Source organism: Salmo salar, chromosome ssa19 (assembly GCF_905237065.1).
Source record: "Salmo salar chromosome ssa19, Ssal_v3.1, whole genome shotgun sequence".
NCBI lineage: Eukaryota > Metazoa > Chordata > Actinopteri > Salmoniformes > Salmonidae > Salmo > Salmo salar.
In genome coordinates, this window is record NC_059460.1 from 38,694,255 (window position 1) to 38,717,696 (window position 23,442).

At 44.2% G+C, this 23,442-nt stretch overlaps 1 protein-coding gene across 2 annotated transcripts in view; it reads left to right on the forward strand.

Moving 5' to 3' along the window:
- The first annotated feature begins 4,694 nt into the window (after positions 1–4,694).
- The window catches only part of tasp1 (taspase, threonine aspartase, 1), a 31,343-nt gene continuing 12,595 nt past the window's right edge, over positions 4,695–23,442 (forward strand). For both annotated transcript variants that reach the window (XM_045702288.1, XM_045702289.1), the window contains exons 1-7: positions 4,695–4,794; positions 5,487–5,702; positions 6,322–6,389; positions 8,987–9,055; positions 17,001–17,121; positions 20,769–20,853; positions 21,115–21,194. In XM_045702288.1, the coding sequence (XP_045558244.1) occupies positions 5,537–5,702; positions 6,322–6,389; positions 8,987–9,055; positions 17,001–17,121; positions 20,769–20,853; positions 21,115–21,194 (589 nt within the window). In that variant the 5' untranslated portion in view covers positions 4,695–4,794; positions 5,487–5,536. The remainder of the gene's footprint in view (positions 4,795–5,486; positions 5,703–6,321; positions 6,390–8,986; positions 9,056–17,000; positions 17,122–20,768; positions 20,854–21,114; positions 21,195–23,442) is intronic.

The following is a 23,442-nucleotide window of genomic DNA, read 5'->3' on the forward strand; positions in this document are numbered from 1 at the left end:
ACAAGTAAAACTAAATGCATGCTCTTCAACCGATCGCTGCCTGCACCTGCCCGCCTGTCCAGCATCACTTCTCTGGACGGTTCTAACTTAGAATTTGTGGACAACTACAAATACCTAGGTGTCTGGTTAGACTGTAAACTCTCCTTCCAGACTCACATCAATCATCTCCAATCCAAAGTGAAATCTCGAATTGGCTTCCTATTTCGCAACAAAGCATCCTTCACTCATGCTGCCAAACATACCCTCGTAAAACTGACCATCCTACCAATCCTCGACTTCGGCGATGTCATTTACAAAATAGCTTCCAATACCCTACTCAACAAGCTGGATGCAGTCTATCACAGTGCCATCCGTTTTGTCACCAAAGCCCCATATACTACCCACCACTGCGACCTGTACGCTCTCGTTGGCTGGCCTTCGCTTCATAATCGTCGCCAAACACATTGGCTCCAGGTCATCTACAAGACCCTGCTAGGTAAAGTCCCCCCTTATCTCCGCTCACTGGTCACCATAGCAGCACCCACCTGTAGCACGCGCTCCAGCAGGTATATCTCTCTGGTCACCCCTAAAGCCAACTCCTCCTTTGGTCGTCTCTCCTTCCAGTTCTCTGCTGCCAATGACTGGAACGAACTACAAAAATCTCTGAAACTGGAAACACTTATCTCCCTCACTAGCTTTAAGCACCAGCTATCAGAGCAGCTCCCAGATCACTGCACCTGTACATAGCCCATCTATAATTTAGCCCAAACTACTACCTCTTCCCCTACTGTATTTATTTATTTTATTTATTATTTTGCTCCTTTGCACCATATTATTTATATTTTAACTTTGAACTTTCTTCAAATTATAATTCTACCATTCCAGTGTTTTACTTGCTATACTTTATTTACTTTGCCACCATGGCCTTTTTTTTGCCTTTACCTCCCTTATCTCACATCATTTGCTCACATTGTATATAGTCTTATTTTTGTCTACTGTATCATTGATTGTATGTTGTTTTACTCCATGTGTAACTCTGTGTTTTTGTATGTTGTCGAACTGCTTTGCTTTATCTTGGCCAGATCGCAATTGTAAATGAGAACTTGTTCTCAACTTGCCTACCTGGTTAAATAAAGGTGAAATAAAAAATAAATAAAAAAATAAACAGATGAAAGCAGGTTCACACTGAGCACGTGACAGACGTGACAGAGTCTGGAGACGCCGTGGAGAACGTTCTGCTGCCTTCAACATCCTCCAGCATGACCGGTTTGGCGGTGGGTCAGTCATGGTGTGGGGTGGCATTTCTTTGGGGGGCCGCACAGCCCTCCATGTGCTCGCCAGAGGTAGCCTGACTGCCATTAGGTACCGAGATGAGATCTTTAGACCCCTTGTGAGACCATATGCTGGTGCGGTTGGCCCTGGGTTCCTCCTAATGCAAGACAATGCTAGACCTCATGTGGCTGGAGTGTGTCAGCACTTCCTGCAAGAGGAAGGCATTGATGCTATGGACTGGCCCGCCCGTTCCCCACACCTGAATCCAATTGAGCACATCTGGGACATCATGTCTCGCTCCATCCACCAACGCCACGTTGCACCACAGAGTGTCCAGGATTTGGCGGATGCTTTAGTCCAGGTCTGGGAGGAGATCCCTCGGGAGACCATCCGCCACCTCATCAGGAGCATGCCCAGGCGTTGTAGGGAGGTCATACAGGCACGTGGAGACCACACACACTACTGAGCCTCATTTTGACTTGTTTTAAGGACATTACATCAAAGTTGGATCAGCCTGTAGTCTGGTTTTCCACTTTAATTTTGATTGTGACTCCAAATCCAGACCTCCATGGGTTGATAAATTGGATTTCCATTGATTATTTTTGTGTGATTCCGTTGTCAGCACATTCAACTATGTAAAGAAAAAAGTATTTAATAAGATTATTTCTTTCATTCAGATCTAGGATGTGTTGTTTAAGTGTTCCCTTTATTTTTTGGAGCGGTGTATATGTCAATATATATGTTTTCCGTATACTGTACTGTCTGTAGTAGTTTACTAGAGGTGAGGCAATCTGTACGGGGTAAATACGTCTCAGCCAACCTGGCTCATGTTTGGGATAAACCATGCCAGATGTAGGGGGAAGATTTCATCTCTCCCATTGCAATGGATCGGAAACAGATAATGAGATGAAATGGACCAATAAGCTATCTCTGAAAAGGTGCTGGCTGACCTGTTCTTCTTGAACACTTTTGTAAACAACCTTTTGGTTTGTGTATTTTATAATGTATTTGTATGGTTTTATGTATGACCCCAGGAAGAGTAGCTGCTGCATGTGTAGTATCTAATGGTGATACTATTAAACAAAATTAAACCTGTCTGGAGACTGGAGGAAGAATATTTCTCAGATTGAATTGTAGTGTTGTGTATTCTGATTTCCAATCATGGAATTATGCTACTTTGATATTTGAATAAACTGTGATGTGTAATATTCCAGAGTTTTTTTCCCCCTATCATATTTAATTTCATAGAGCTCGCTAGCTTGTTGTCCTAAAACACGGAAATTAATGGGGAAAAAATTGGGTTTTGGAATTAATGCCGAAAATAAGGTCTGATGTTTAGGATATAATATCAGTCAGTTGACATGACATTTATGGGCTTTAAAAACAAAAAATGCTTAAAAATTCAGAAGACGTGTCATCAGTTGTTTATTTTTTTTAAATTGAATCTTTATTTAACTAGACAAGTCAGTTAAGAACAAATTCTTATTTACAATGACGGCTTACCGGGGAACAGTGGGTTAACTGCCTTGTTCAGGGGCAGAAGGATAGATTTTTACCTTGTCAACTCGGGATTCGATCCAGCAACCTTTCTAACTGCTTGGCTACCTGCCGCCTCGTGGAATATGGAGATTGTATCATAGGACAAAACGTATAAGATCTCCTACCACAGACCTTATTTTCGGCATTCATCCAAAAACCGTACAAAAAAACTTTGATTTCCCGATGGGCTGTGAACCATGTCGGAGTTAATGCCTACAAAAAGATGATTACTCTCTATTAGTAGTGGTTTCAATCTGTGTGCCGCGTTCACGTGCTAGTCGGAACTAGGAAACTCTGAAATGTCCGACTTGCTAACTGGTTGAACGTGGCATGTGTATAACTACAACCTATTAGCAAATCGCACCTTTCGACTAGCACGTGAACACGGTAATAATCTCCCATGTATAAATATAAACGCAACATGCAACACTTTCAAAGATTTTAATGAGTTACAGTTCATATAAGGAAAGCAGTCAATTTAAATAAATTAATTAGGCCCTAATCTATGTATTTGACTTGACTGAGAATACAGAAGGTCGGGGCGTGGATCAGAAAAACCAGTCAGTACCTTGTGTGACCACCATTTGCCTCATGCAGCGTGACACATCTCCTTCACATAGAGTTGATTTGGCTGTTGATTGTGGACTGTGGAATTTTGTCCCACTCCTCTTCAGTGGCTGTGCGAAGTTGCTGGATATTGGCGGGAACTGGAACACGCTGTCATACACGTAGATCCAGAGTATTCCCAACATGCTCAGTGGGTGACATGTCTGGTGAGTATGCAGGCCATGGAAGAACTGGGACATTTTCAGCTTCCAGAAATTGTGTACAGATCCTTGCGACATGGGGTCGAGCATTATCCCGAGTGGCGCAGTGGTCTAAGGCACTGCATCTCAGTGCAAGAGGGGTCACTACAGTCACTGGTTTGAATCCAGGCTGTATCACATCTGGCTGTGATTGGGAGTCCTATAGGGTGGCGCACAATTGGCCCAGCGTTGTCTGGGTTTGGCCGGGGTAGGCTGTCATTATAAATAAGAATTTGTTCTTAACTGACTTACCTAGTTAAATAAAATAAAAAAATGATCATGCTGAAACATGAGGTGATGGTGGTGGGTGAATGGCATGACAACGGGCCTCAGAATCTCGTCATGGTAGCTCTGTGCATTCAAATTGTCACCAATAAAATGCAATTGTGTTCGCTGTCTGTAGTTTTTGCCTGCCGATACCATAACCCCACCGCCACCATGAGGCACTCTGTTCACGATGCCATACATGTGGTCGGCAGTTGTGAGGCCGGTTGAACCTACTGCCAAATTCTCTAAAACGATGTTGGAGGCGGCTTATGGTAGAGAAATGAACATTAAATTCTCTGGCAACAGCTCTGGTGGACAATCCTGCAGTCAGCGGGCCAATTGCATGCTCCCTCAAAACTTGAGACATCTGTGGCATTGTGTTGTGTGACAAAACTGCACATTTTAATGTGGCCTTTTATTGTCCCCAGCACAAGGTGCACCTGTGTAATGATCATGCTGTTTGATCAGTTTCTAGATATGCCACATCTGTTGGTGGATGGATTATTTGGGCAACAGGGATGTAAACACATTTGGGGAAAAAAAGAGAGAGAAATAAGATGTTTGTGCTTATGGATCATTTCGGGGATCTTTTATTTCAGCTCATGATACATGGGACCAGCACTAAATATTACGTTTATATTTATGTTCAGTGTAAAACTCGTGAGATATGCCTCGTTCCAGTCTAGTCGGAACGAGTAAACGCAGACATTTCTGAATTGCCAACTGGTTTAAAGCGGCAATTGTATAACTATAAACAGTTACAATAAGTTGAAAATTACCGTGTTTCCTAATGCCGACTAGTATTTGAACGTGGCAATAATGTTTTGGACGCGCACATTTACGTCATGTGACGTACACTTGAACCCGGAAGGTATTTCGCTGCAGAGCCGCAGCCACAGTACTTTCAACTTGCAAAGTTTTTAATAGTAAAGTAAGTTTTCACATAAACATAAGAACACGTACCGGGTCTGTACTAGTGTGGCAGCTAGTTAGCAGATTCGTGCACAAATACGTTTTACAGTCGAGTCTTCGAAATGTGAATGCTATGCTATGTAGCTAGTTAGCTTGCTCAGTTGTCGCAAAACGTTAAGATGTCAGCGAATATTTGCACGCTGTAACTACGCACCAAGAGACACATGCTAGGCTCTATCGTTAGTTAGCCACTCTTATTTTTAAACCAATTTGTTCCGAAAATAACCTAGATGTTAAAGGCTAACTAGCTTCCAAACAGACTAGCCAGCTAGCTAATGCCTACAATGGCATGCCAGCCTGAATGATCAAGCTGTCTAGTCTCGGGAAATCACATTGTTTACATTGTGGGAGGAAACCCGTCTCAGTCAAACAACCCAGCAGCAACGGTGTGTCCCACTCAGTTGATTTGTGTGATGAGCTTTTCCCCCTGGAAATTATATTGTGCGCCTTTAGTGTCTGCACCTACTTATCCAGACTGTCAAAGGACAGTCCAATTCACATACTGTTAACATCATGTTCAGCAGATGACTGTTGACACTGCGTATAGGCATTTGCAAATACATCTCGTTTATCAATTGTGGTACACAGGTGCTTTAGCCACCATCCCAAGTAGGACAAATGACATCTCCCTTTTATGTTCTTTCCTCCCAGGTGAGAGAGTCAAGATGCCAGTGTTACCTGGGGCCAATGGTCCATGATGCATGTGGAGGTGTGCTGGTGGGGTTATGGAGACTCCACTGAACTGTGCTGAAGAGCAACAACTCCCTCCTCCCTTACCTGACTCCTGGTCCACAGTCACACCACAGGAGCCTACTACAGACAGAAATGACAAGGGGAATGCTGTTGGCTTTGTGTTGGTGCATGCAGGTTGGTATTCCTACCACTACCTTTAGTTGTCTGATTTTTCTGTGCTATTTATAAGGTGTCCTTTGAGATGACATTCAGTTACATGTGATATTGACTGTCTATATATTGAATCTGTTATCACTTCTGGAGCATTACTGTGGCAGACATCTGTCTTTTTACCTACTACTTTAATCACGCTTAGATTAGATAGCTTGTTTCCCGCCATTTGTAAAAATAAATAAAATAAAAAATAAAAAAACATTTTTTTTGCAGAGTGCGTCCCCTATTCTGCTTATCAGCAGTTGTTGAACACACGTGGGTGTGGGTGAAAATACTCTTCTCTTCCTCAATAGTGTGCAGAAATGAGTATGACATCCTGGCATTTACATTTTCAAAATTCCGCATAAAACATATTTTCCTATACCCCCCCCCAAAAAAAAACAATGAACCTATTTACAACACAAGTCTGTGTATTCGGACATGGCCACTGACTATGCAGACCGGGAAAGACAGACAAACAAAATGGTTGTAGGATGATGTCATCAGCTGATGAAACAATACACTGTCTTTACTGATGAATTTTCTAGCAACCCTTTTTTCATGACATCCCTTCTTTTCACTTCTTTGTGTTTTTTTTCAGGAGCAGGATACCATTCTGAGTCCAAAGCCAAGGAATACAAGCATGTTTGCAAGAGAGCTTGCCAGAGAGTGAGTTTGTTTTGCCCGTTTGCTTTGACTTGTCCAGTGCTTCCTGCATCAGTGCAGGAAAAGGAGACGAGAGGAAGCTGCACTAGAGTATTGAGATGCAGCCTGAGACTACAGTGCTGTGGTACTGTTCAGATCAGGATGACAGGGAGGGATCTAGCACCCTATAGTAGTGCGCTACTTTTGACCATTTGGAACGTACCTCTCTGTCTTCAGAGAGGAGTCTGTGTGAGGCGGTGTGTGCCAGGGAATGTGAGTTATGTGTTGATAACACGCCATCGTCAGTCTCAGCTGGCCAGAGGAAACTACACGCTGTAATGTAATGTTCCGCACTTTCTGTTTCAACTTTGTACAGCAGAAAATCTCTACTATTATTTAATAGTCCACCTTTATCAGATTAGAGCAGCTACAGATGTCCACGGGGAACATGGCTGTCTGTCCAAGTCTCTGTCATCTCTCTGTACTGTCTCTGTCTATATGCTGTCTCTGTCTCTACTGTCTCTGTCTCTACTGTCTATGTACTTTCTCTGTGCTGTCTCTCTGTGCTGCCGCTGTCTCTGTGATGTCCCTACTGTCTCTTTGTCTATGTTGTCTACTGTCTCTGTCTATATTCTGTCTCAGTTCTGTCTCTTTGTGTACTGTCTCTGCCCTGTCTCTGTGCTGTCCCTACTGTCTGTCTCTATGCTGTCTATGTGCTGTCTCTCTGTGTGCTGTCTCTGCGCTGTCTCTGTCTCTGCGCTGTCTCTGTCTCTGCGCTGTCTCTGTCTCTGCGCTGTCTCTGTCTCTGCGCTGTCTCTGTCTCTGCGCTGTCTCTGTCTCTGCGCTGTCTCTGTGCTGTCTCAGTCTCTGTGCTGTCTCTGTGCTGGCTCTACGGTCTCTGTGCCGTCTCTGTGCAGGCTCTACGGTCTCCGTGTTGTCTCTACTGTCTCTGTACCATCTCTGTCTCTGTACCGTCTCTGTACAGTCTCCACTGTCTCTGTGCTGTCTGTATACTTTCTCTACTGTCTCTGTACTGTCTCTGTACCGTCTCTCTCTGTTATCTCTGTGCCGTCTCTGTCTCTGTACCATCTCTGTCTTTGTACCGTCTCTCTCTTTACCGTCTCTGTACCGTCACTGTCTCTGTACCATCACCGTCTCTGTTCAGTCTCTGTACCGTCACCGTCTCTGTACCGTCACCGTCTCTGTACCGTCACCGTCTCTGTACCGTCACCGTCTCTGTACCGTCACCGTCTCTGTACTGTCACCGTCTCTGTACCGTCTCTGTACCGTCTCGGTACCGTCTCTGTACCGTCACTGTCTCTGTACCGTCTCTGTACCGTCACCGTCTCTGTACCGTCACTGTCTCTGTACCGTCTCTGTACCGTCACCGTCTCTGTACCGTCACTGTCTCTGTACCGTCTCTGTACCGTCTCTGTCTCTGTACCGTCTCTGTACCGTCACCGTCTCTGTACCGTCACCGTCTCTGTACCGTCTCTGTACCGTCTCTGTACCGTCTCTGTACCGTCACCGTCTCTGTACCGTCTCTGTACCGTCACTGTCTCTGTACCGTCTCTGTACCGTCTCTGTACCGTCTCTGTACCGTCACCGTCTCTGTACCGTCTCTGTACCGTCACCGTCTCTGTACCGTCTCTGTACCGTCTCTGTACCGTCTCTGTACCGTCTCTGTACCGTCTCTGTACCGTCACCATCTCTGTACCGTCTCTGTACCGTCTCTGTACCGTCACCGTCTCTGTACCGTCTCTGTACCGTCACTCTCTGTACCGTCTCTGTACCGTCTCTGTACCGTCACCGTCTCTATATCGTCTCTGTACCGTCTCTCTCTGTAATGTCTGTATTGTCTCTGTAGTGTTGAGTGATACAGTAGGTAAATGCTGTCTCTGTAGTGTTGAGTGATACAGTAGGTAAATGCTGTCGCTGTAGTGTTGAGTGATACAGTAGGTAAATGCTGTCTCTGTAGTGTTGAGTGATACAGTAGGTAAATGCTGTCTCTGTAGTGTTGAGTGATACAGTAGGTAAATGCTGTCTCTGTAGTGTTGAGTGATACAATAGGTAAATGCTGTCTCTGTAGTGTTGGGTGATACAGTGATACTGTCTCTGTAGTGTTGGGTGATACAGTAGGTAAATGCTGTCTCTCTAGTGTTGAGTGATACAGTAGGTAAATGCTGTCTCTGTAGTGTTGGGTGATACAGTGATACTGTCTCTGTAGTGTTGGGTGATACTGTCTCTGTAGTGTTGGGTGATACAGTAGGTAAATGCTGTCTCTGTAGTGTTGAGTGATACAATAGGTAAATGCTGTCTCTGTAGTGTTGGGTGATACTGTCTCTGTAGTGTTGGGTGATACAGTAGGTAAATGCTGTCTCTGTAGTGTTGAGTGATCCCTATGATTTGTTGGTGTTAAATCAGCAAGGAGAGAGTTTGTGTTTCTCTTACCCTGTTGCATCATGGGTCTTGTTCATTAGGGCATGCAACGGACAACAGTGAATTAGTCCAGATAGACTCTGCCTGTTTCAGTGCCTTTTCTTCTGTTGCGTGCCTCACGAACACGACGACTGTAAACTGTCCTACCTATAACTTGACGTCTCTCTGTTTCTCTCTTTTAGGCTGTGGACAGACTGAAAGCCGGTGCTCTGGCAGTGGACGCTGTGACCGCAGCCCTTGTTGAGCTTGAGGTTAGTGTGTGTGTGTGTGTGTGTGTGTGTGTGTGTGACCGCAGACCTAGTTCAGCTTCAGGATGTTGGTTATCTTGGAACCAGAGATGATTTAAACGTGTTCTATAACACATTAGGGCCGTGTGTAATGACTGGAAGTGTTCTATAACACATTAGGGCCGTGTGTAATGACTGGATGTGTTCTATAACACATTAGGGCCGTGTGTAACGACTGGACGTGTTCTATAACACATTAGGGCCGTGTGTAATGACTGGACGTGTTCTATAACACATTAGGGCCGTGTGTAACGACTGGACGTGTTCTATAACACATTAGGGCCGTGTGTAATGACTGGACGTGTTCTATAACACATTAGGGCCGTGTGTAACGACTGGACGTGTTCTATAACACATTAGGGCCGTGTGTAATGACTGGATGTGTTCTATAACACATTAGGGCCGTGTGTAATGACTGGACGTGTTCTATAACACATTAGGGCCGTGTGTAACGACTGGACGTGTTCTATAACACATTAGGGCCGTGTGTAATGACTGGACGTGTTCTATAACACATTAGGGCTGTGTGTAACGACTGGACGTGTTCTATAACACATTAGGGCCGTGAGTAATGACTGGACGTGTTCTATAACACATTAGGGCCGTGTGTAATGACTGGACGTGTTCTATAACACATTAGGGCTGTGTGTAATGACTGGACGTGTTCTATAACACATTAGGGCCGTGTGTAATGACTGGACGTGTTCTATAACACATTAGGGCCGTGTGTAACGACTGGACGTGTTCTATAACACATTAGGGCCGTGTGTAATGACTGGACGTGTTCTATAGCACATTAGGGCCGTGTGTAACGACTGGACGTGTTCTATAGCACATTAGGGCCGTGTGTAATGACTGGATGTGTTCTATAACACATTAGGGCCGTGTGTAACGACTGGACGTGTTCTATAACACATTAGGGCTGTGTGTAATGACTGGACGTGTTCTATAACACATTAGGGCTGTGTGTAACGACTGGACGTGTTCTATAACACATTAGGGCCGTGTGTAATGACTGGACGTGTTCTATAACACATTAGGGCCGTGTGTAATGACTGGACGTGTTCTATAACACATTAGGGCCGTGTGTAACGACTGGACGTGTTCTATAACACATTAGGGCCGTGTGTAACGACTGGACGTGTTCTATAACACATTAGGGCCGTGTGTAATGACTGGACGTGTTCTATAACACATTAGGGCTGTGTGTAATGACTGGACGTGTTCTATAACACATTAGGGCCGTGTGTAATGACTGGACGTGTTCTATAACACATTAGGGCCGTGTGTAACGACTGGACGTGTTCTATAACACATTAGGGCCGTGTGTAATGACTGGATGTGTTCTATAACACATTAGGGCCGTGTGTAACGACTGGACGTGTTCTATAACACATTAGGGCTGTGTGTAATGACTGGACGTGTTCTATAACACATTAGGGCCGTGTGTAACGACTGGACGTGTTCTATAACACATTAGGGCTGTGTGTAATGACTGGACGTGTTCTATAACACATTAGGGCCGTGTGTAATGACTGGACGTGTTCTATAACACATTAGGGCCGTGTGTAACGACTGGACGTGTTCTATAACACATTAGGGCCGTGTGTAACGACTGGACGTGTTCTATAACACATTAGGGCCGTGTGTAATGACTGGACGTGTTCTATAGCACATTAGGGCCGTGTGTAACGACTGGACGTGTTCTATAGCACATTAGGGCCGTGTGTAATGACTGGATGTGTTCTATAACACATTAGGGCCGTGTGTAACGACTGGACGTGTTCTATAACACATTAGGGCTGTGTGTAATGACTGGACGTGTTCTATAACACATTAGGGCTGTGTGTAATGACTGGACGTGTTCTATAACACATTAGGGCCGTGTGTAACGACTGGACGTGTTCTATAACACATTAGGGCCGTGTGTAACGACTGGACGTGTTCTATAACACATTAGGGCCGTGTGTAATGACTGGACGTGTTCTATAACACATTAGGGCTGTGTGTAACGACTGGACGTGTTCTATAACACATTAGGGCCGTGTGTAACGACTGGACGTGTTCTATAACACATTAGGGCCGTGTGTAATGACTGGACGTGTTCTATAACACATTAGGGCCGTGTGTAACGACTGGACGTGTTCTATAACACATTAGGGCCGTGTGTAATGACTGGACGTGTTCTATAGCACATTAGGGCCGTGTGTAACGACTGGACGTGTTCTATAGCACATTAGGGCCGTGTGTAATGACTGGATGTGTTCTATAACACATTAGGGCCGTGTGTAACGACTGGACGTGTTCTATAACACATTAGGGCTGTGTGTAATGACTGGATGTGTTCTATAACACATTAGGGCCGTGTGTAACGACTGGACGTGTTCTATAACACATTAGGGCTGTGTGTAATGACTGGACGTGTTCTATAACACATTAGGGCCGTGTGTAATGACTGGACGTGTTCTATAACACATTAGGGCCGTGTGTAATGACTGGACGTGTTCTATAACACATTAGGGCCGTGTGTAACGACTGGACGTGTTCTATAACACATTAGGGCTGTGTGTAATGACTGGACGTGTTCTATAACACATTAGGGCCGTGTGTAACGACTGGACGTGTTCTATAACACATTAGGGCCGTGTGTAATGACTGGACGTGTTCTATAACACATTAGGGCCGTGTGTAACGACTGGACGTGTTCTATAACACATTAGGGCCGTGTGTAACGACTGGACGTGTTCTATAACACATTAGGGCCGTGTGTAACGACTGGACGTGTTCTATAACACATTAGGGCTGTGTGTAACGACTGGACGTGTTCTATAACACATTAGGGCTGTGTGTAACGACTGGACGTGTTCTATAACACATTAGGGCCGTGTGTAATGACTGGACGTGTTCTATAACACATTAGGGCCGTGTGTAACGACTGGACGTGTTCTATAACACATTAGGGCTGTGTGTAATGACTGGACGTGTTCTATAACACATTAGGGCCGTGTGTAACGACTGGACGTGTTCTATAACACATTAGGGCTGTGTGTAATGACTGGACGTGTTCTATAACACATTAGGGCCGTGTGTAACGACTGGACGTGTTCTATAACACATTAGGGCCGTGTGTAATGACTGGACGTGTTCTATAACACATTAGGGCCGTGTGTAACGACTGGACGTGTTCTATAGCACATTAGGGCCGTGTGTAACGACTGGACGTGTTCTATAACACATTAGGGCCGTGTGTAATGACTGGACGTGTTCTATAGCACATTAGGGCCGTGTGTATCTTCCCACTTACACATGTACACCAAGCCCCTCCCCCCGCCACAAAGATGAGATATCACCTCTACCTCTCTGACAAGAGGTTTCAACTCGCTATTTGCATTTTGAAGTTTGGTCCAATAGAATCGATCATATGGCCACTGAAACACATTGAGACATTATTTTACTGTGATAGAGGAGAAGTTAACCTTTCTAATGGTAACCCGTTTTATTTCTCAAATACTCAAATTGCGATTTAATGCAGACAATTCTAAAACAGGAATATCAACAAAGAACGATTCTGGAAAATTAAAGCTCAACTTGTCGTGCGAGTCATTACGGTACCAGGTACCACTAGCAGCATTGTAGCCAGACTGTTATACTAGCTGTCTAGTCTGTGTTTTATAAAACAACGTACCACTAGCAGCATTGTAACCAGACTGTTATACTAGCTGTCTAGTCTGTGTTTTATAATACAACGTACCACTAGCAGCATTGTAACCAGACTGTTATACTAGCTGTCTAGTCTGTGTTTTATAAAACAACGTACCACTAGCAGCATTGTAACCAGACTGTTATACTAGCTGTCTAGTCTGTGTTTTATAATACAACGTACCACTAGCAGCATTGTAACCAGACTGTTATACTAGCTGTCTAGTCTGTGTTTTATAATACAACGTACCACTAGCAGCATTGTAACCAGACTGTTATACTAGCTGTCTAGTCTGTGTTTTATAATACAACGTACCACTAGCAGCATTGTAACCAGACTGTTATACTAGCTGTCTAGTCTGTGTTTTATAAAACAACGTACCACTAGCAGCATTGTAACCAGACTGTTATACTAGCTGTCTAGTCTGTGTTTTATAAAACAACGTACCACTAGCAGCATTGTAACCAGACTGTTATACTAGCTGTCTAGTCTGTTTTTTTATAATGTGTAATAAGTATCAAGCACAATTTATATAAGGAATTGGCAACTCATTCTCATTCTGATAAATAAGGTAGGCTACTTGATTTCAACATCTCAACAAAGTGGACAGGCTAGCATTCTGTTTAAACAGTTGGAGACAGACAAAAGGTTGTGTTTTGTAACACTTCATCGTTATGCATGGCTCTGGTTAAATTTGTAACAAAAAGGGCATTTTCGTGGACAGACTTGAAAGCCAGATGACTGATTATTGCAAAAAAAGCAGGTTAATAAACTATATTGATATTGGGTTTTATGGTTGTGGAAGACTTATAGTGTATTCATAAAGTATACAGACCCCTCTGCTTGTTCCACATTTTGTTACATTACAGCCTTATTCTCATCAATCTTTTTTGGGGGGTACCGTCATTGTTTAATACGAATTTGTTCTAAACTGACTTGCATAGTTAAATAAATAAATAAAATATGCACACAATACCCCATAATGACAAAACGAAAACAGGTTTTTAGAAATGTATTTACATACGTTTTCAGACCCTTTGCTTTGAGACTCCAAATTGAGCTCAGGTGCATCCTGTTTCCATTGATCATCCTTGAGATGTTTCTACAACTTGATTGAGTCCACCTGTGGTAAATTCAGTTGTTTGGACATGATTTGTAAAGGTACACACCTGTCTTTTTAAGGTCCCACAGTTGACAGTGCATGTTAGAGCAAAAACCAAGCCATGAGGTCGAAGGAATTGTCCGCAAGAGCTCAGAGACAGGATTGTGTCGAGGCACAGATCTGGGGAAGAGTACTAAAAAATGTTTGCTGCATTGAAGGCCCCCCAAGAACACAGAAACCTCCATCATTTGTAAATGGAAGATTCTGGAACCACTTAAGACTCTTCCTAGAGCTGGCCGCCCGGCCAAACTGAGCAATCGGGGGAGAAGGGCCTTGGTCAGGGAGGTGACCAAGAACCCGATGGTCATTCTGACAGAGCTCCAGAGTTCCTCTGTGGAGATGGGAGAACCTTTCAGAAGGACAACCATCTCTGCAGCACTCCACCAATCAGGCCTTTATGGTAGAGTAGTCAGACGGAAGCCACTCCTCAGTAAAAGGCACATGACAGCCCACTTGGAGTTTGCCAAAAGGCACCTCAAGGACTCTCTGGTCTGATGAAACCAAGATTGAACTCTTTGGCCTGAATGCCATGGTAAAGCATGGTGATGGCAGCATCATACTGTGGGGATGTATTTCAGCAGCAGAGACTAGTCAGGATCGAGGGAAAGATGAATGGAACTACGTACAGAGAGATCCTTGATGAAAACCTGCTCCAGAGCGCTCAGGACCTCAGACTGGGGCAAAGGTTCACCTTCCAACAGGACAACGGTCCTAAGTACACAGCTAAGCCAATGCAGGAGTGGCTTCGGGACAAGTCTCTGAATGTCCTTGAGTGGCCCAGCCAGAGCCCAGACTTGATCCCGATCTAATATCTCTGGAGAGACCTGAAAACAGCTGTGCAGCAACACTCCCCATCCAACCTGACAGAGCTTGAGAGGATCTGCAGAGAAGAATGGTAGAAACTGCCCAAATACAGGTGTGCCAAGCTTGTAGCATCATACCCCAAAAGACTCAAGGCTGTAATCGCTGCCAAAGGTGCTTCAACAAAGTACTGAGTAAAGGGTACTTATGTTAATGTGATATTTCTGTTTTTTATTTGTAATACATTTACAAACATTTCTAAAAACCTGTTTTTTTGCTTTGTCGTTTTCCTAATGCACTGTACATTTGGTGTAATTTCACAAGCCCTGAATTCATTCGATTTTTGCTGACTGTTTGAATTGTGGTGTATTTGTACAACAAAACTGATTTTAGTGAAAAAATTGGCTATAAAAAAGAAGGCCCAGCCCTATCACACACTGAATAAGAGTACAGACACGCACGTTGAATCAGACCACAGATGCCTTTAAAGGCCTACTCCTGAATTCTAAAAACATACATATCACAGAGTGAGTTTTTAATGGACTGAAGGACACTTAGGATCCTTACAACGTGATGTGTGACATAACATCTATGTTTAGATCACAGCTACTTAGTCCTACTGGCTGAAGGAAGTAGGCCCTAGTTTAATTCCTTTCACTCAAATCTATATGAGAATGTATATCTGTGTCTAAATGTCCTATATTTCATGATTCTTAATGTAAACTCAGCAAAAAAAAAAGAAATGTCCCTTTTTCAGGACCCTGTCTTTCAAAGATAATTTGTAAAAATCCAAATAACTTCACAGATCTTCATTGTAAAGGGTTTAAACACGGTTTCCCATGCTTGTTCAATGAACCATAAACGATTAATGAACATGTACCTGTGGTATGGTTGTTAAGACACTAACAGCTTACAAATGGTAGGCAATTAAGGTCACAGTTATGAAAACTTAGGACACTAAAGAGGCCTTTCTACTGACTCTGAAAAACACCAAAAGAAAGATGCCCAGGGTCCCTGCTCATCTACGTGAATGTGCCTTAGGCATGATGCAAGGAGGCATGAGGACTGCAGATCTGGCCAGGGCAATAAATTGCAATGTCCGTACTGTGAGACGCCTAAGACAGAGCTACAGGGAAACAGGACGGACAGCTGATCGTCCTCTCAGTGGCAGACCACGTGTAACAACACCTGCACAGGATCGGTTCATCTGAACATCACACCTGCGGGACAGGTACAGGATGGCAACAACAACTGCCCGAGTTACACAAGGAATGCACAATCCCTCCATCGGTGCTCAGACTGTCTGCAATATGCTGAGAGAGGCTGGACTGAGGGCTTGTAGCCCTGTTGTAAGACAGGTCCTCACCAGACATCACCGGCAACAACGTTGCCTACAGGCACAAACCCATCGTCGCTGGACCAGACAGGACTGGCAAAAAGTGCTCTTCACTGACGAGTCGCGGTTTTGTCTCACCAGGGGTGATGGTCGGATTCGCGTTTATCGTTGAAGGAATGAGCGTTACACCAAGGCCTGTACTCTGGAGCGGGATCGATTTGGAGGTGGAGAGTCCGTCATGGTCTGGGGCGGTGTGTCACAGCATCATCGGGCTGAGCTTGTTGTCATTGCAGGAAATCTCAACGGTGTGCGTTACAGGGAAGACATCCTCCTCCCTCATGTGGTACCCTTCCTGCAGGCTCATCCTCACATGACCCTCCAGCATGACAATGCCACCAGCCATACTGCTCGTTCTGTGTGTGATTTCCTGTAAGACAGGAATGTCAGTGTTCTGCCATGGCCAGCGAAGACCCCTGATTTCAATCCTATTGAGCACGTCTGGGACCTGTTGGATCGGAGGGTGAGGGCTAGGGCCATTCCCCCCAGAAATGTCTGAGAACTTGCAGGTGTCTTGGTGGAAGAGTGGGGTAACATCTCACAGCAAGAACTGGCAAATCTGGTGCAGTCCATGAGGAGGAGATGCACTGCAGTACTTAATGCAGCTGGTGCCCCCCCCCCTTGTTCAGGGACACATTCCATTTCTCTTAGTCACATGTCTGTGGAACTTGTTCAGTTTATGTCTCAGTTGATGAGTTTTGTTATGTTCATACAAATATTTACACATGTTAAGTTTGCTGAAAATTTCATGATTCTTAATATATATCTCTGAATCATGATTCTTAATGTATATCTCTGTGTCTAAATGTCCTATATTTCATGATTCTTCTAAATGTTTTTTTGTCATCCGCAGAATTCTCCGTTCACCAACGCGGGAATGGGCTCTAACTTAAACCTGTCTGGGGAGATCGAGTGTGACGCCAGCATCATGGATGGGAAGTCTCTACATTATGGAGCTGTAGGTGCTGTTAGTGGTGGGTTACTGACCAACAACTGATGCCTTAGTGTTTGTGTAACTAGCAACTATTTAAAGCCCTATCCCAGGAGGCAAAACTTCTAGAAAATATGTTCTATTCTGGTTGTAATTTCGTCAGATTGACGTTAGTTCAACCAGCTCTGCCTGTTGGGATGTATGGTAGAATTTCAGCTGTAAGCATTGTACAGTCACCTGAACCAACCCTTCAGCTATAAGCATTGTGCAGTCACCTGAACCAACCCTTCAGCTATAAGCATTGTGCAGTCACCTGAACCAACCCTTCAGCTATAAGCATTGTGCAGTCACCTGAACCAACCCTTCAGCTATTAGCATTGTACAGTCACCTGAACCAACCCTTCAGCTATAAGCATTGTACAGTCACCTGCAACAACTCTTCCGCTTTGTGGAGTGTATTCTTCGATAGCTGGTTCTGCATCTACAAATCCAACCCCTTTAAAAGAGTGACTATGTTATTGGCTTCAGCCACCCTAGTAACCAGTCCTGCACTGTGTTCATCATTAACATTTCAGCAGTCTGCCCTGCGCCAAAAAGTTATTGTTTTATAAGGCCTCCAGCAAAGGCAGGTCTCCTGAGTATAGACTTCACAATGTTCTGAGAACAACCACACACAACCACACACACTAGAGGCAAACGTCAGCAGGCATTTCGACATTGAGGTAAAAAAGACACAACCGTCGTTTTTTTGTTCCCCTGCGTGCTGTAACAGTCAGCCATTTTATTTTTTTAATTAGTACATGACAAATGAAAGGTTCTTGGCTCAGATTGGACATGCCTGTTCTGTTGTGTTCTGTTCTTTCCAGCCCTGTGTTTCACATAAGGGCATTGTAGTAATGCACTATGTAGGTCTATTGTAAACCACATCCTATAACAGGTCTATGAAACTGGTCTATGAGCCAAGGTTGTATTTACTCACTATCTTGTAAGAACTTAGGATAGAAGTGTCTACTAAGTGGCATAGACCACAACAGTACCTGAAGTGTACCAGTCTATATATTGACTCCATAGACCACAACAGTACCTGAAGTGTACCAGTCTATTTACTGGCTCTATAGACAACAACAGTACCTGAAGTGTACCAGTCTATTTACTGGCTCTATAGACCACAACAGTACCTGAAGTGTACCAGTCTATTTACTGGCTCCATATACCACAACAGTACCTGAAGTGTACCAGTCTATTTACTGGCTCCATAGACCACAACAGTACCTGAGGTGTACCAGTCTATTTATTGGCTCCATAGACCACAACAGTACCTGATGTGGAGGTCCTGAGCTGATGTGCTGGTCTGTGGTTTTGAGGCCGGTTGGATGTACCGCCAAAGTCTCTAAAACGACGTTGGAGGCGCTTTATGGTAGAGAAATGAACATTCAATTCTCTGGCAACAGCTCTGGTGGACATTCCTGCAGTCAGCATGACAATTGCAAGCTCCCTCAACTTCTGTGGCATTGTGTTGTGTGACGAAATTGTATATTTTATAGTGGCCTTTTATTGTCCACAGCACATGTTGCACATGTGTAATGATCGTGCTGTTTAATCAGCTTCTTGATATGCCACATCTGTTAGGTGGATGGATTATCTTGGCAAAGGAGACATTTTCACTAACAAGGATGTAAACAAAGTTTTGCACAAAATTTGAGAGAAATACGTTTTTTGTGCTTATCTTTTATTTCAGCTCATGAAACATGGTACCAACACTTTACATGTTGCATTTATATTTTAATTCTGTGTATGTGTAATTTTATATATATACATACATACATACATACATACATACATACATACATACATACATACATACATACATACATACATACATACATACATACACACAGACAGAATAAAAACAAATATTTAATTAATTAGTACCAGTTAAAAGTTTGGACACCTACTCATTCAAGGGTTTTTCTTGATTTTTACTATGTTCTACATTGTAGAATAATAGTGAAGATATCAAAACTATGAAATAACACATATGGAATCATGTAGTAACCAAAAAAGGGTTAAACAAATCAAAATAGATTTGAGGTTCTTCAAAGTAGCCACCCTTTGCCTTGGTGACAGCTTTGCACACTCTTGGCATTCTCTCAACCAGCTTCATGAGGTAGTCACCTGGAATGCATTTCAATTAACAGGTGTGCCTGTTAAAAGTTAATTTGTGGCATTTCTTTCTTTCCTGCATTTGAGCCATTCAGTCGCGTTGTGATAAGGTAGGGGCGGAATACAGAAGATAGCCCTATTTGATAAAATACCAAATCGATATTATGGCAAGAACAGCTCAAATAAGCAAAGAGAAATGACAGTCCATCTTTACTTTAAGACATGAAGATAAGTCCATTTTAAGAACTTTGAAAGTTTCTTCAAGTGCAGTTGCAAAAACCATCAACAGCTATGATGAAACTGTCTCTCATGAGGACTGCCACAGGAAAGGAAGACCCAGAGTTACCTCTGCTGCACTGGATAAGTTCATTAGAGTTACCAGCTTCAGGAATTGTAGCCCAAATATTTGCTTCACAGAGTTCAAGTAACAGACACATCTCAACATCATCTGTTCAGAGGAGACTCCGTGAATCAGGCCTTCATGGTCGAATTGCTGCAAAGAAACCACTACTAAAGGACACCAATAAGAAGAAGAGACTTGCTGGTGCCAAGAAACACGAGAAATGGACCTTAGACCGGTGGAAATTTGTCCTTTGGTCTGATGAGTCTAAATTTGCGATTTTTAGTTTCAACCGCCGTGTCTTTGTGAGATGCAGAGTAGGTGAACGGATGATCTCTGCATGTGTGGTTCCCACCGTGAAGCATGGAGGAGAAGGTGTTATGGTGTGGGGGTGCTTTGCTGGTGACACTGTCTGCGATTTATTTAGAATTCAAGGCACACTTAACCAGCATGGCTACCACAGCATTCTTCAGTGATACGCCATCCCATCTGGTTTGGGCTTAGTGGGACAATCATTTGTTTTTAAACAGGACAATGACCCAACACACCTCCAGGCTGTGTAAGGTCTATTTGACCAAGAAGGAGAGTGATGGAGTGCTGCATCAGATGACCTGGCCTCCACAATCACCTGACCTCAACCCAATTGAGATGGTTTGGGATGAGTTGGACCGCAGAGTGAAAGAAAAGCAGCCAACAAGTGCTCAGCATATGTGGGAACTCCTTCATTACTGTTGGAAGAGCATTCCTCATGAAGCTAGGTGAGAGAATGCCAAGAGCGTGCAAAGCTGTCATCAAGGCAAAGGGTAGTTACTTTGAAGAATCTCAAATCTAAAAAATATTTTGATTTAACACTGGTTACTACGTGATTCCATGTGTGTTATTTCTTTCTTTAGCTAGGCAAGTGAGTTAAGAACAAATTCTTATTTACAATGATGGCCTGGGAACAGTGGGTTAACTGCCTTGTTTAGGGGTAGAACGACAGATTTGTTTTACCCTGTCAGTTCGAGCTAGCAACCTTTCGGTTACTGGCCCAACGCTCTAACCACTAGGCTTCCTGCCGCCTGAACTACTTCCTGCTGATTTCTTGGTTTATAAGAACAGCTGAGTGAACATGTGTATTAACCATGTCATTGGAGACAGGGCCCTATGTAACCCCCTGATTCACAACCTTTCTGTTTCCCGTGCAGGTATAAACAACCCAGTGCTGGTGGCCAACAGGTTACTGAGTGAAGCCCAGAAAGGAAAACTGTCAGCCGGACGAATACCACCCTGGTAAACATCTCTTTTTTAAAACACAATTTACTTGTCCAGTATTTTGTCTTACCTTTCACAGCTTTACTTTGTGGAACTGAATGTAACCCAGAGACTGTAACAATCACTGGAACAGCAGTGACACACTAACTCACAAGGGAATAATGGTGAAAAGGATATCTGAACTGACTGAGAAAAAAATATCCAACGGGGCAAGAGATAGAGGTGTGATTTAACTGTGTGAAGAATTTCTTCCATCGCTATTGTCCTTTATCCCTTAAGCTTTCTAGTGGGTCGAGGAGCACATGACTGGGCTGTGAGCCATGGGATACCTCCTTGTCCATCAGAGAAGATGGCTACCAGTGAGTATCAGTAAATCAGTCAATCGTGTTTTCTAGCTGGGTGGGAGTGGGGGGGGACGTTCCAAATCCTGACCTATGAGTGACATGTAAATCAGCATAGTTTTCCTAACCTTTTGAGTGAACCTGACCATATGATAATGACCAGCCTGACCATGTCGTAATGACCAGCCTGACCGTGTCGTAATGACCAGCCTGACCGTGTGGTTATGGCCGGCCTGACCGTGTGGTTATGGCCGGCCTGACCGTGTGGTTATGGCCGGCCTGACCGTGTGGTTATGGCCGGCCTGACCGTGTGGTTATGGCCGGCCTGACCGTGTGGTTATGGCCGGCCTGACCGTGTGGTTATGGCCGGCCTGACCGTGTGGTTATGGCCGGCCTGACCGTGTGGTTATGGCCGGCCTGACCGTGTGGTTATGGCCGGCCTGACCGTGTCGTTATGGCCGGCCTGACCCTGTCGTTATGGCCGGCCTGACCCTGCCGTAATGGCCGGCCTGACCCTGCCGTAATGACCGGCCTGACCCTGCCGTAATGACCGGCCTGACCCTGCCGTAATGACCGGCCTGACCGTGCGGTAATGACCGGCCTGACCGTGCGGTAATGGCCGGCCTGACCGTGCGGTAATGACCAATAACTCTGAATAAACTCTCTTACTCTGCACCTTTTGATATTGTGAACTGGGAGTCGAACCTGGCATAAAAAAAATGACAAATGTTCCTTTTATTCATATAAAGCATAATAAATCGAAAGACCAACCAGGAGTTTGTTTTGAAGCGTGCCTCCATGGTATTTGTAGTTGTAGTGTGTTTTGAAGCGTACCTCCATGTTATTTGTAGTTTTAAGGTGTTTTGAAGCGTACCTCCATGTTATTTGTAGTTGTAGTGTGTTTTGAAGCGTACCTCCATGTTATTTGTAGTTGTAGGGTGTTTTGAAGCGTGCCTCCATGGTATTTGTAGTTGTAGTGTGTTTTGAAGCGTACCTCCATGTTGTTTGTAGTTGTAGGGTGTTTTGAAGCGTACCGCCATGTTATTTGTAGTTGTAGTGTGTTTTGAAGCGTACCTCTGTTATTTGTAGTTGTAGTGTGTTTTGAAGCGTACCTCCATGTTATTTGTAGTTGTAGTGTGTTTTGAAGCGTGCCTCCATGTTATTTGTAGTTTTAAGGTGTTTGAACGCGAAAGCTCTGATGATGCATGTCAGAGTGATGTGTTTTCAACATTAACAGGCCAATCCTTAGTTCCACAGTTGAGATCAATGTAGTTACTGTACTGGAGAGCACACACACACACACACACACACACACACACACACACACACACACACAAGCCTTTTGGACAACAGACTAGATACTGATTGGCATGATCTCACTCAATAATACACCCGTATTGCATTGCTTGAAAGAGAACAGTTTAGAAACAGCTGGACGGATTCTATTTTTATCTGACTGTGTTTTCTTAAGTGCTCTTGCCAGAGTATATTCTTGTCCTGGTCAAAAGTAGTTCACTACGTAGGGAATAGGGTGCTGTTGGTGACAGCCTTGATGTCTGGTCATTTCATGCCATCCTCTTGTACAGCATTGGTGAATAATTCAGAGGATATAATGAGTGTTTACACATCTGGTAGTGGTTCTCCCTCGCTCTCGCTCTCCTCGCTCCTCTCGCTCTCTCCCCTTTTCTTTCTCTGTCTTTCTCCCCCTTTCACGCACTCACGCTCTCTCTCTCTGTGTCTCTCTCTCTCTCTCTCTCTCTCTCTCTCTGTGTCTCTCTCTCTGTCTCTCTCTCTGTGTCTCTCTCTGTGTCTCTCTCTCTCTCTCTCTCTCTCTCTGTGTCTCTCTCTCTCTCTCTCTCTGTGTCTCTCTCTCTCTCTCTCTCTCTGTGTCTCTCTCTCTCTCTCTCTCTCTCTCTCTCTCTGTGTCTCTCTCTCTCTCTCTCTGTGTCTCTCTCTCTCTCTCTCTCTCTGTGTCTCTCTCTCTCTCTCTCTCTCTCTCTGTGTCTCTCTCTCTCTCTCTCTCTCTCTGTCTCTCTTTCTCTCTCTCGCTCTCTCTCCTCTCCCCCTCTTTCTCCCCTCTCTCTCCCTTTCACACTCTCTCTTTCTTTCTCTCTCTCTCTCGCTCTTTCTTTCCCTCTCTGTGTCTCTCTAACTCTCTCTCCTCTCTTCCCCCCCTCTTTCTCTCCCTCCCTCTCCCTCTGGTTGTCATTGGCTCCATGTTATTTTTACTAAGTCTGATTGCATTTCATTTAATTGTCTAAATGTC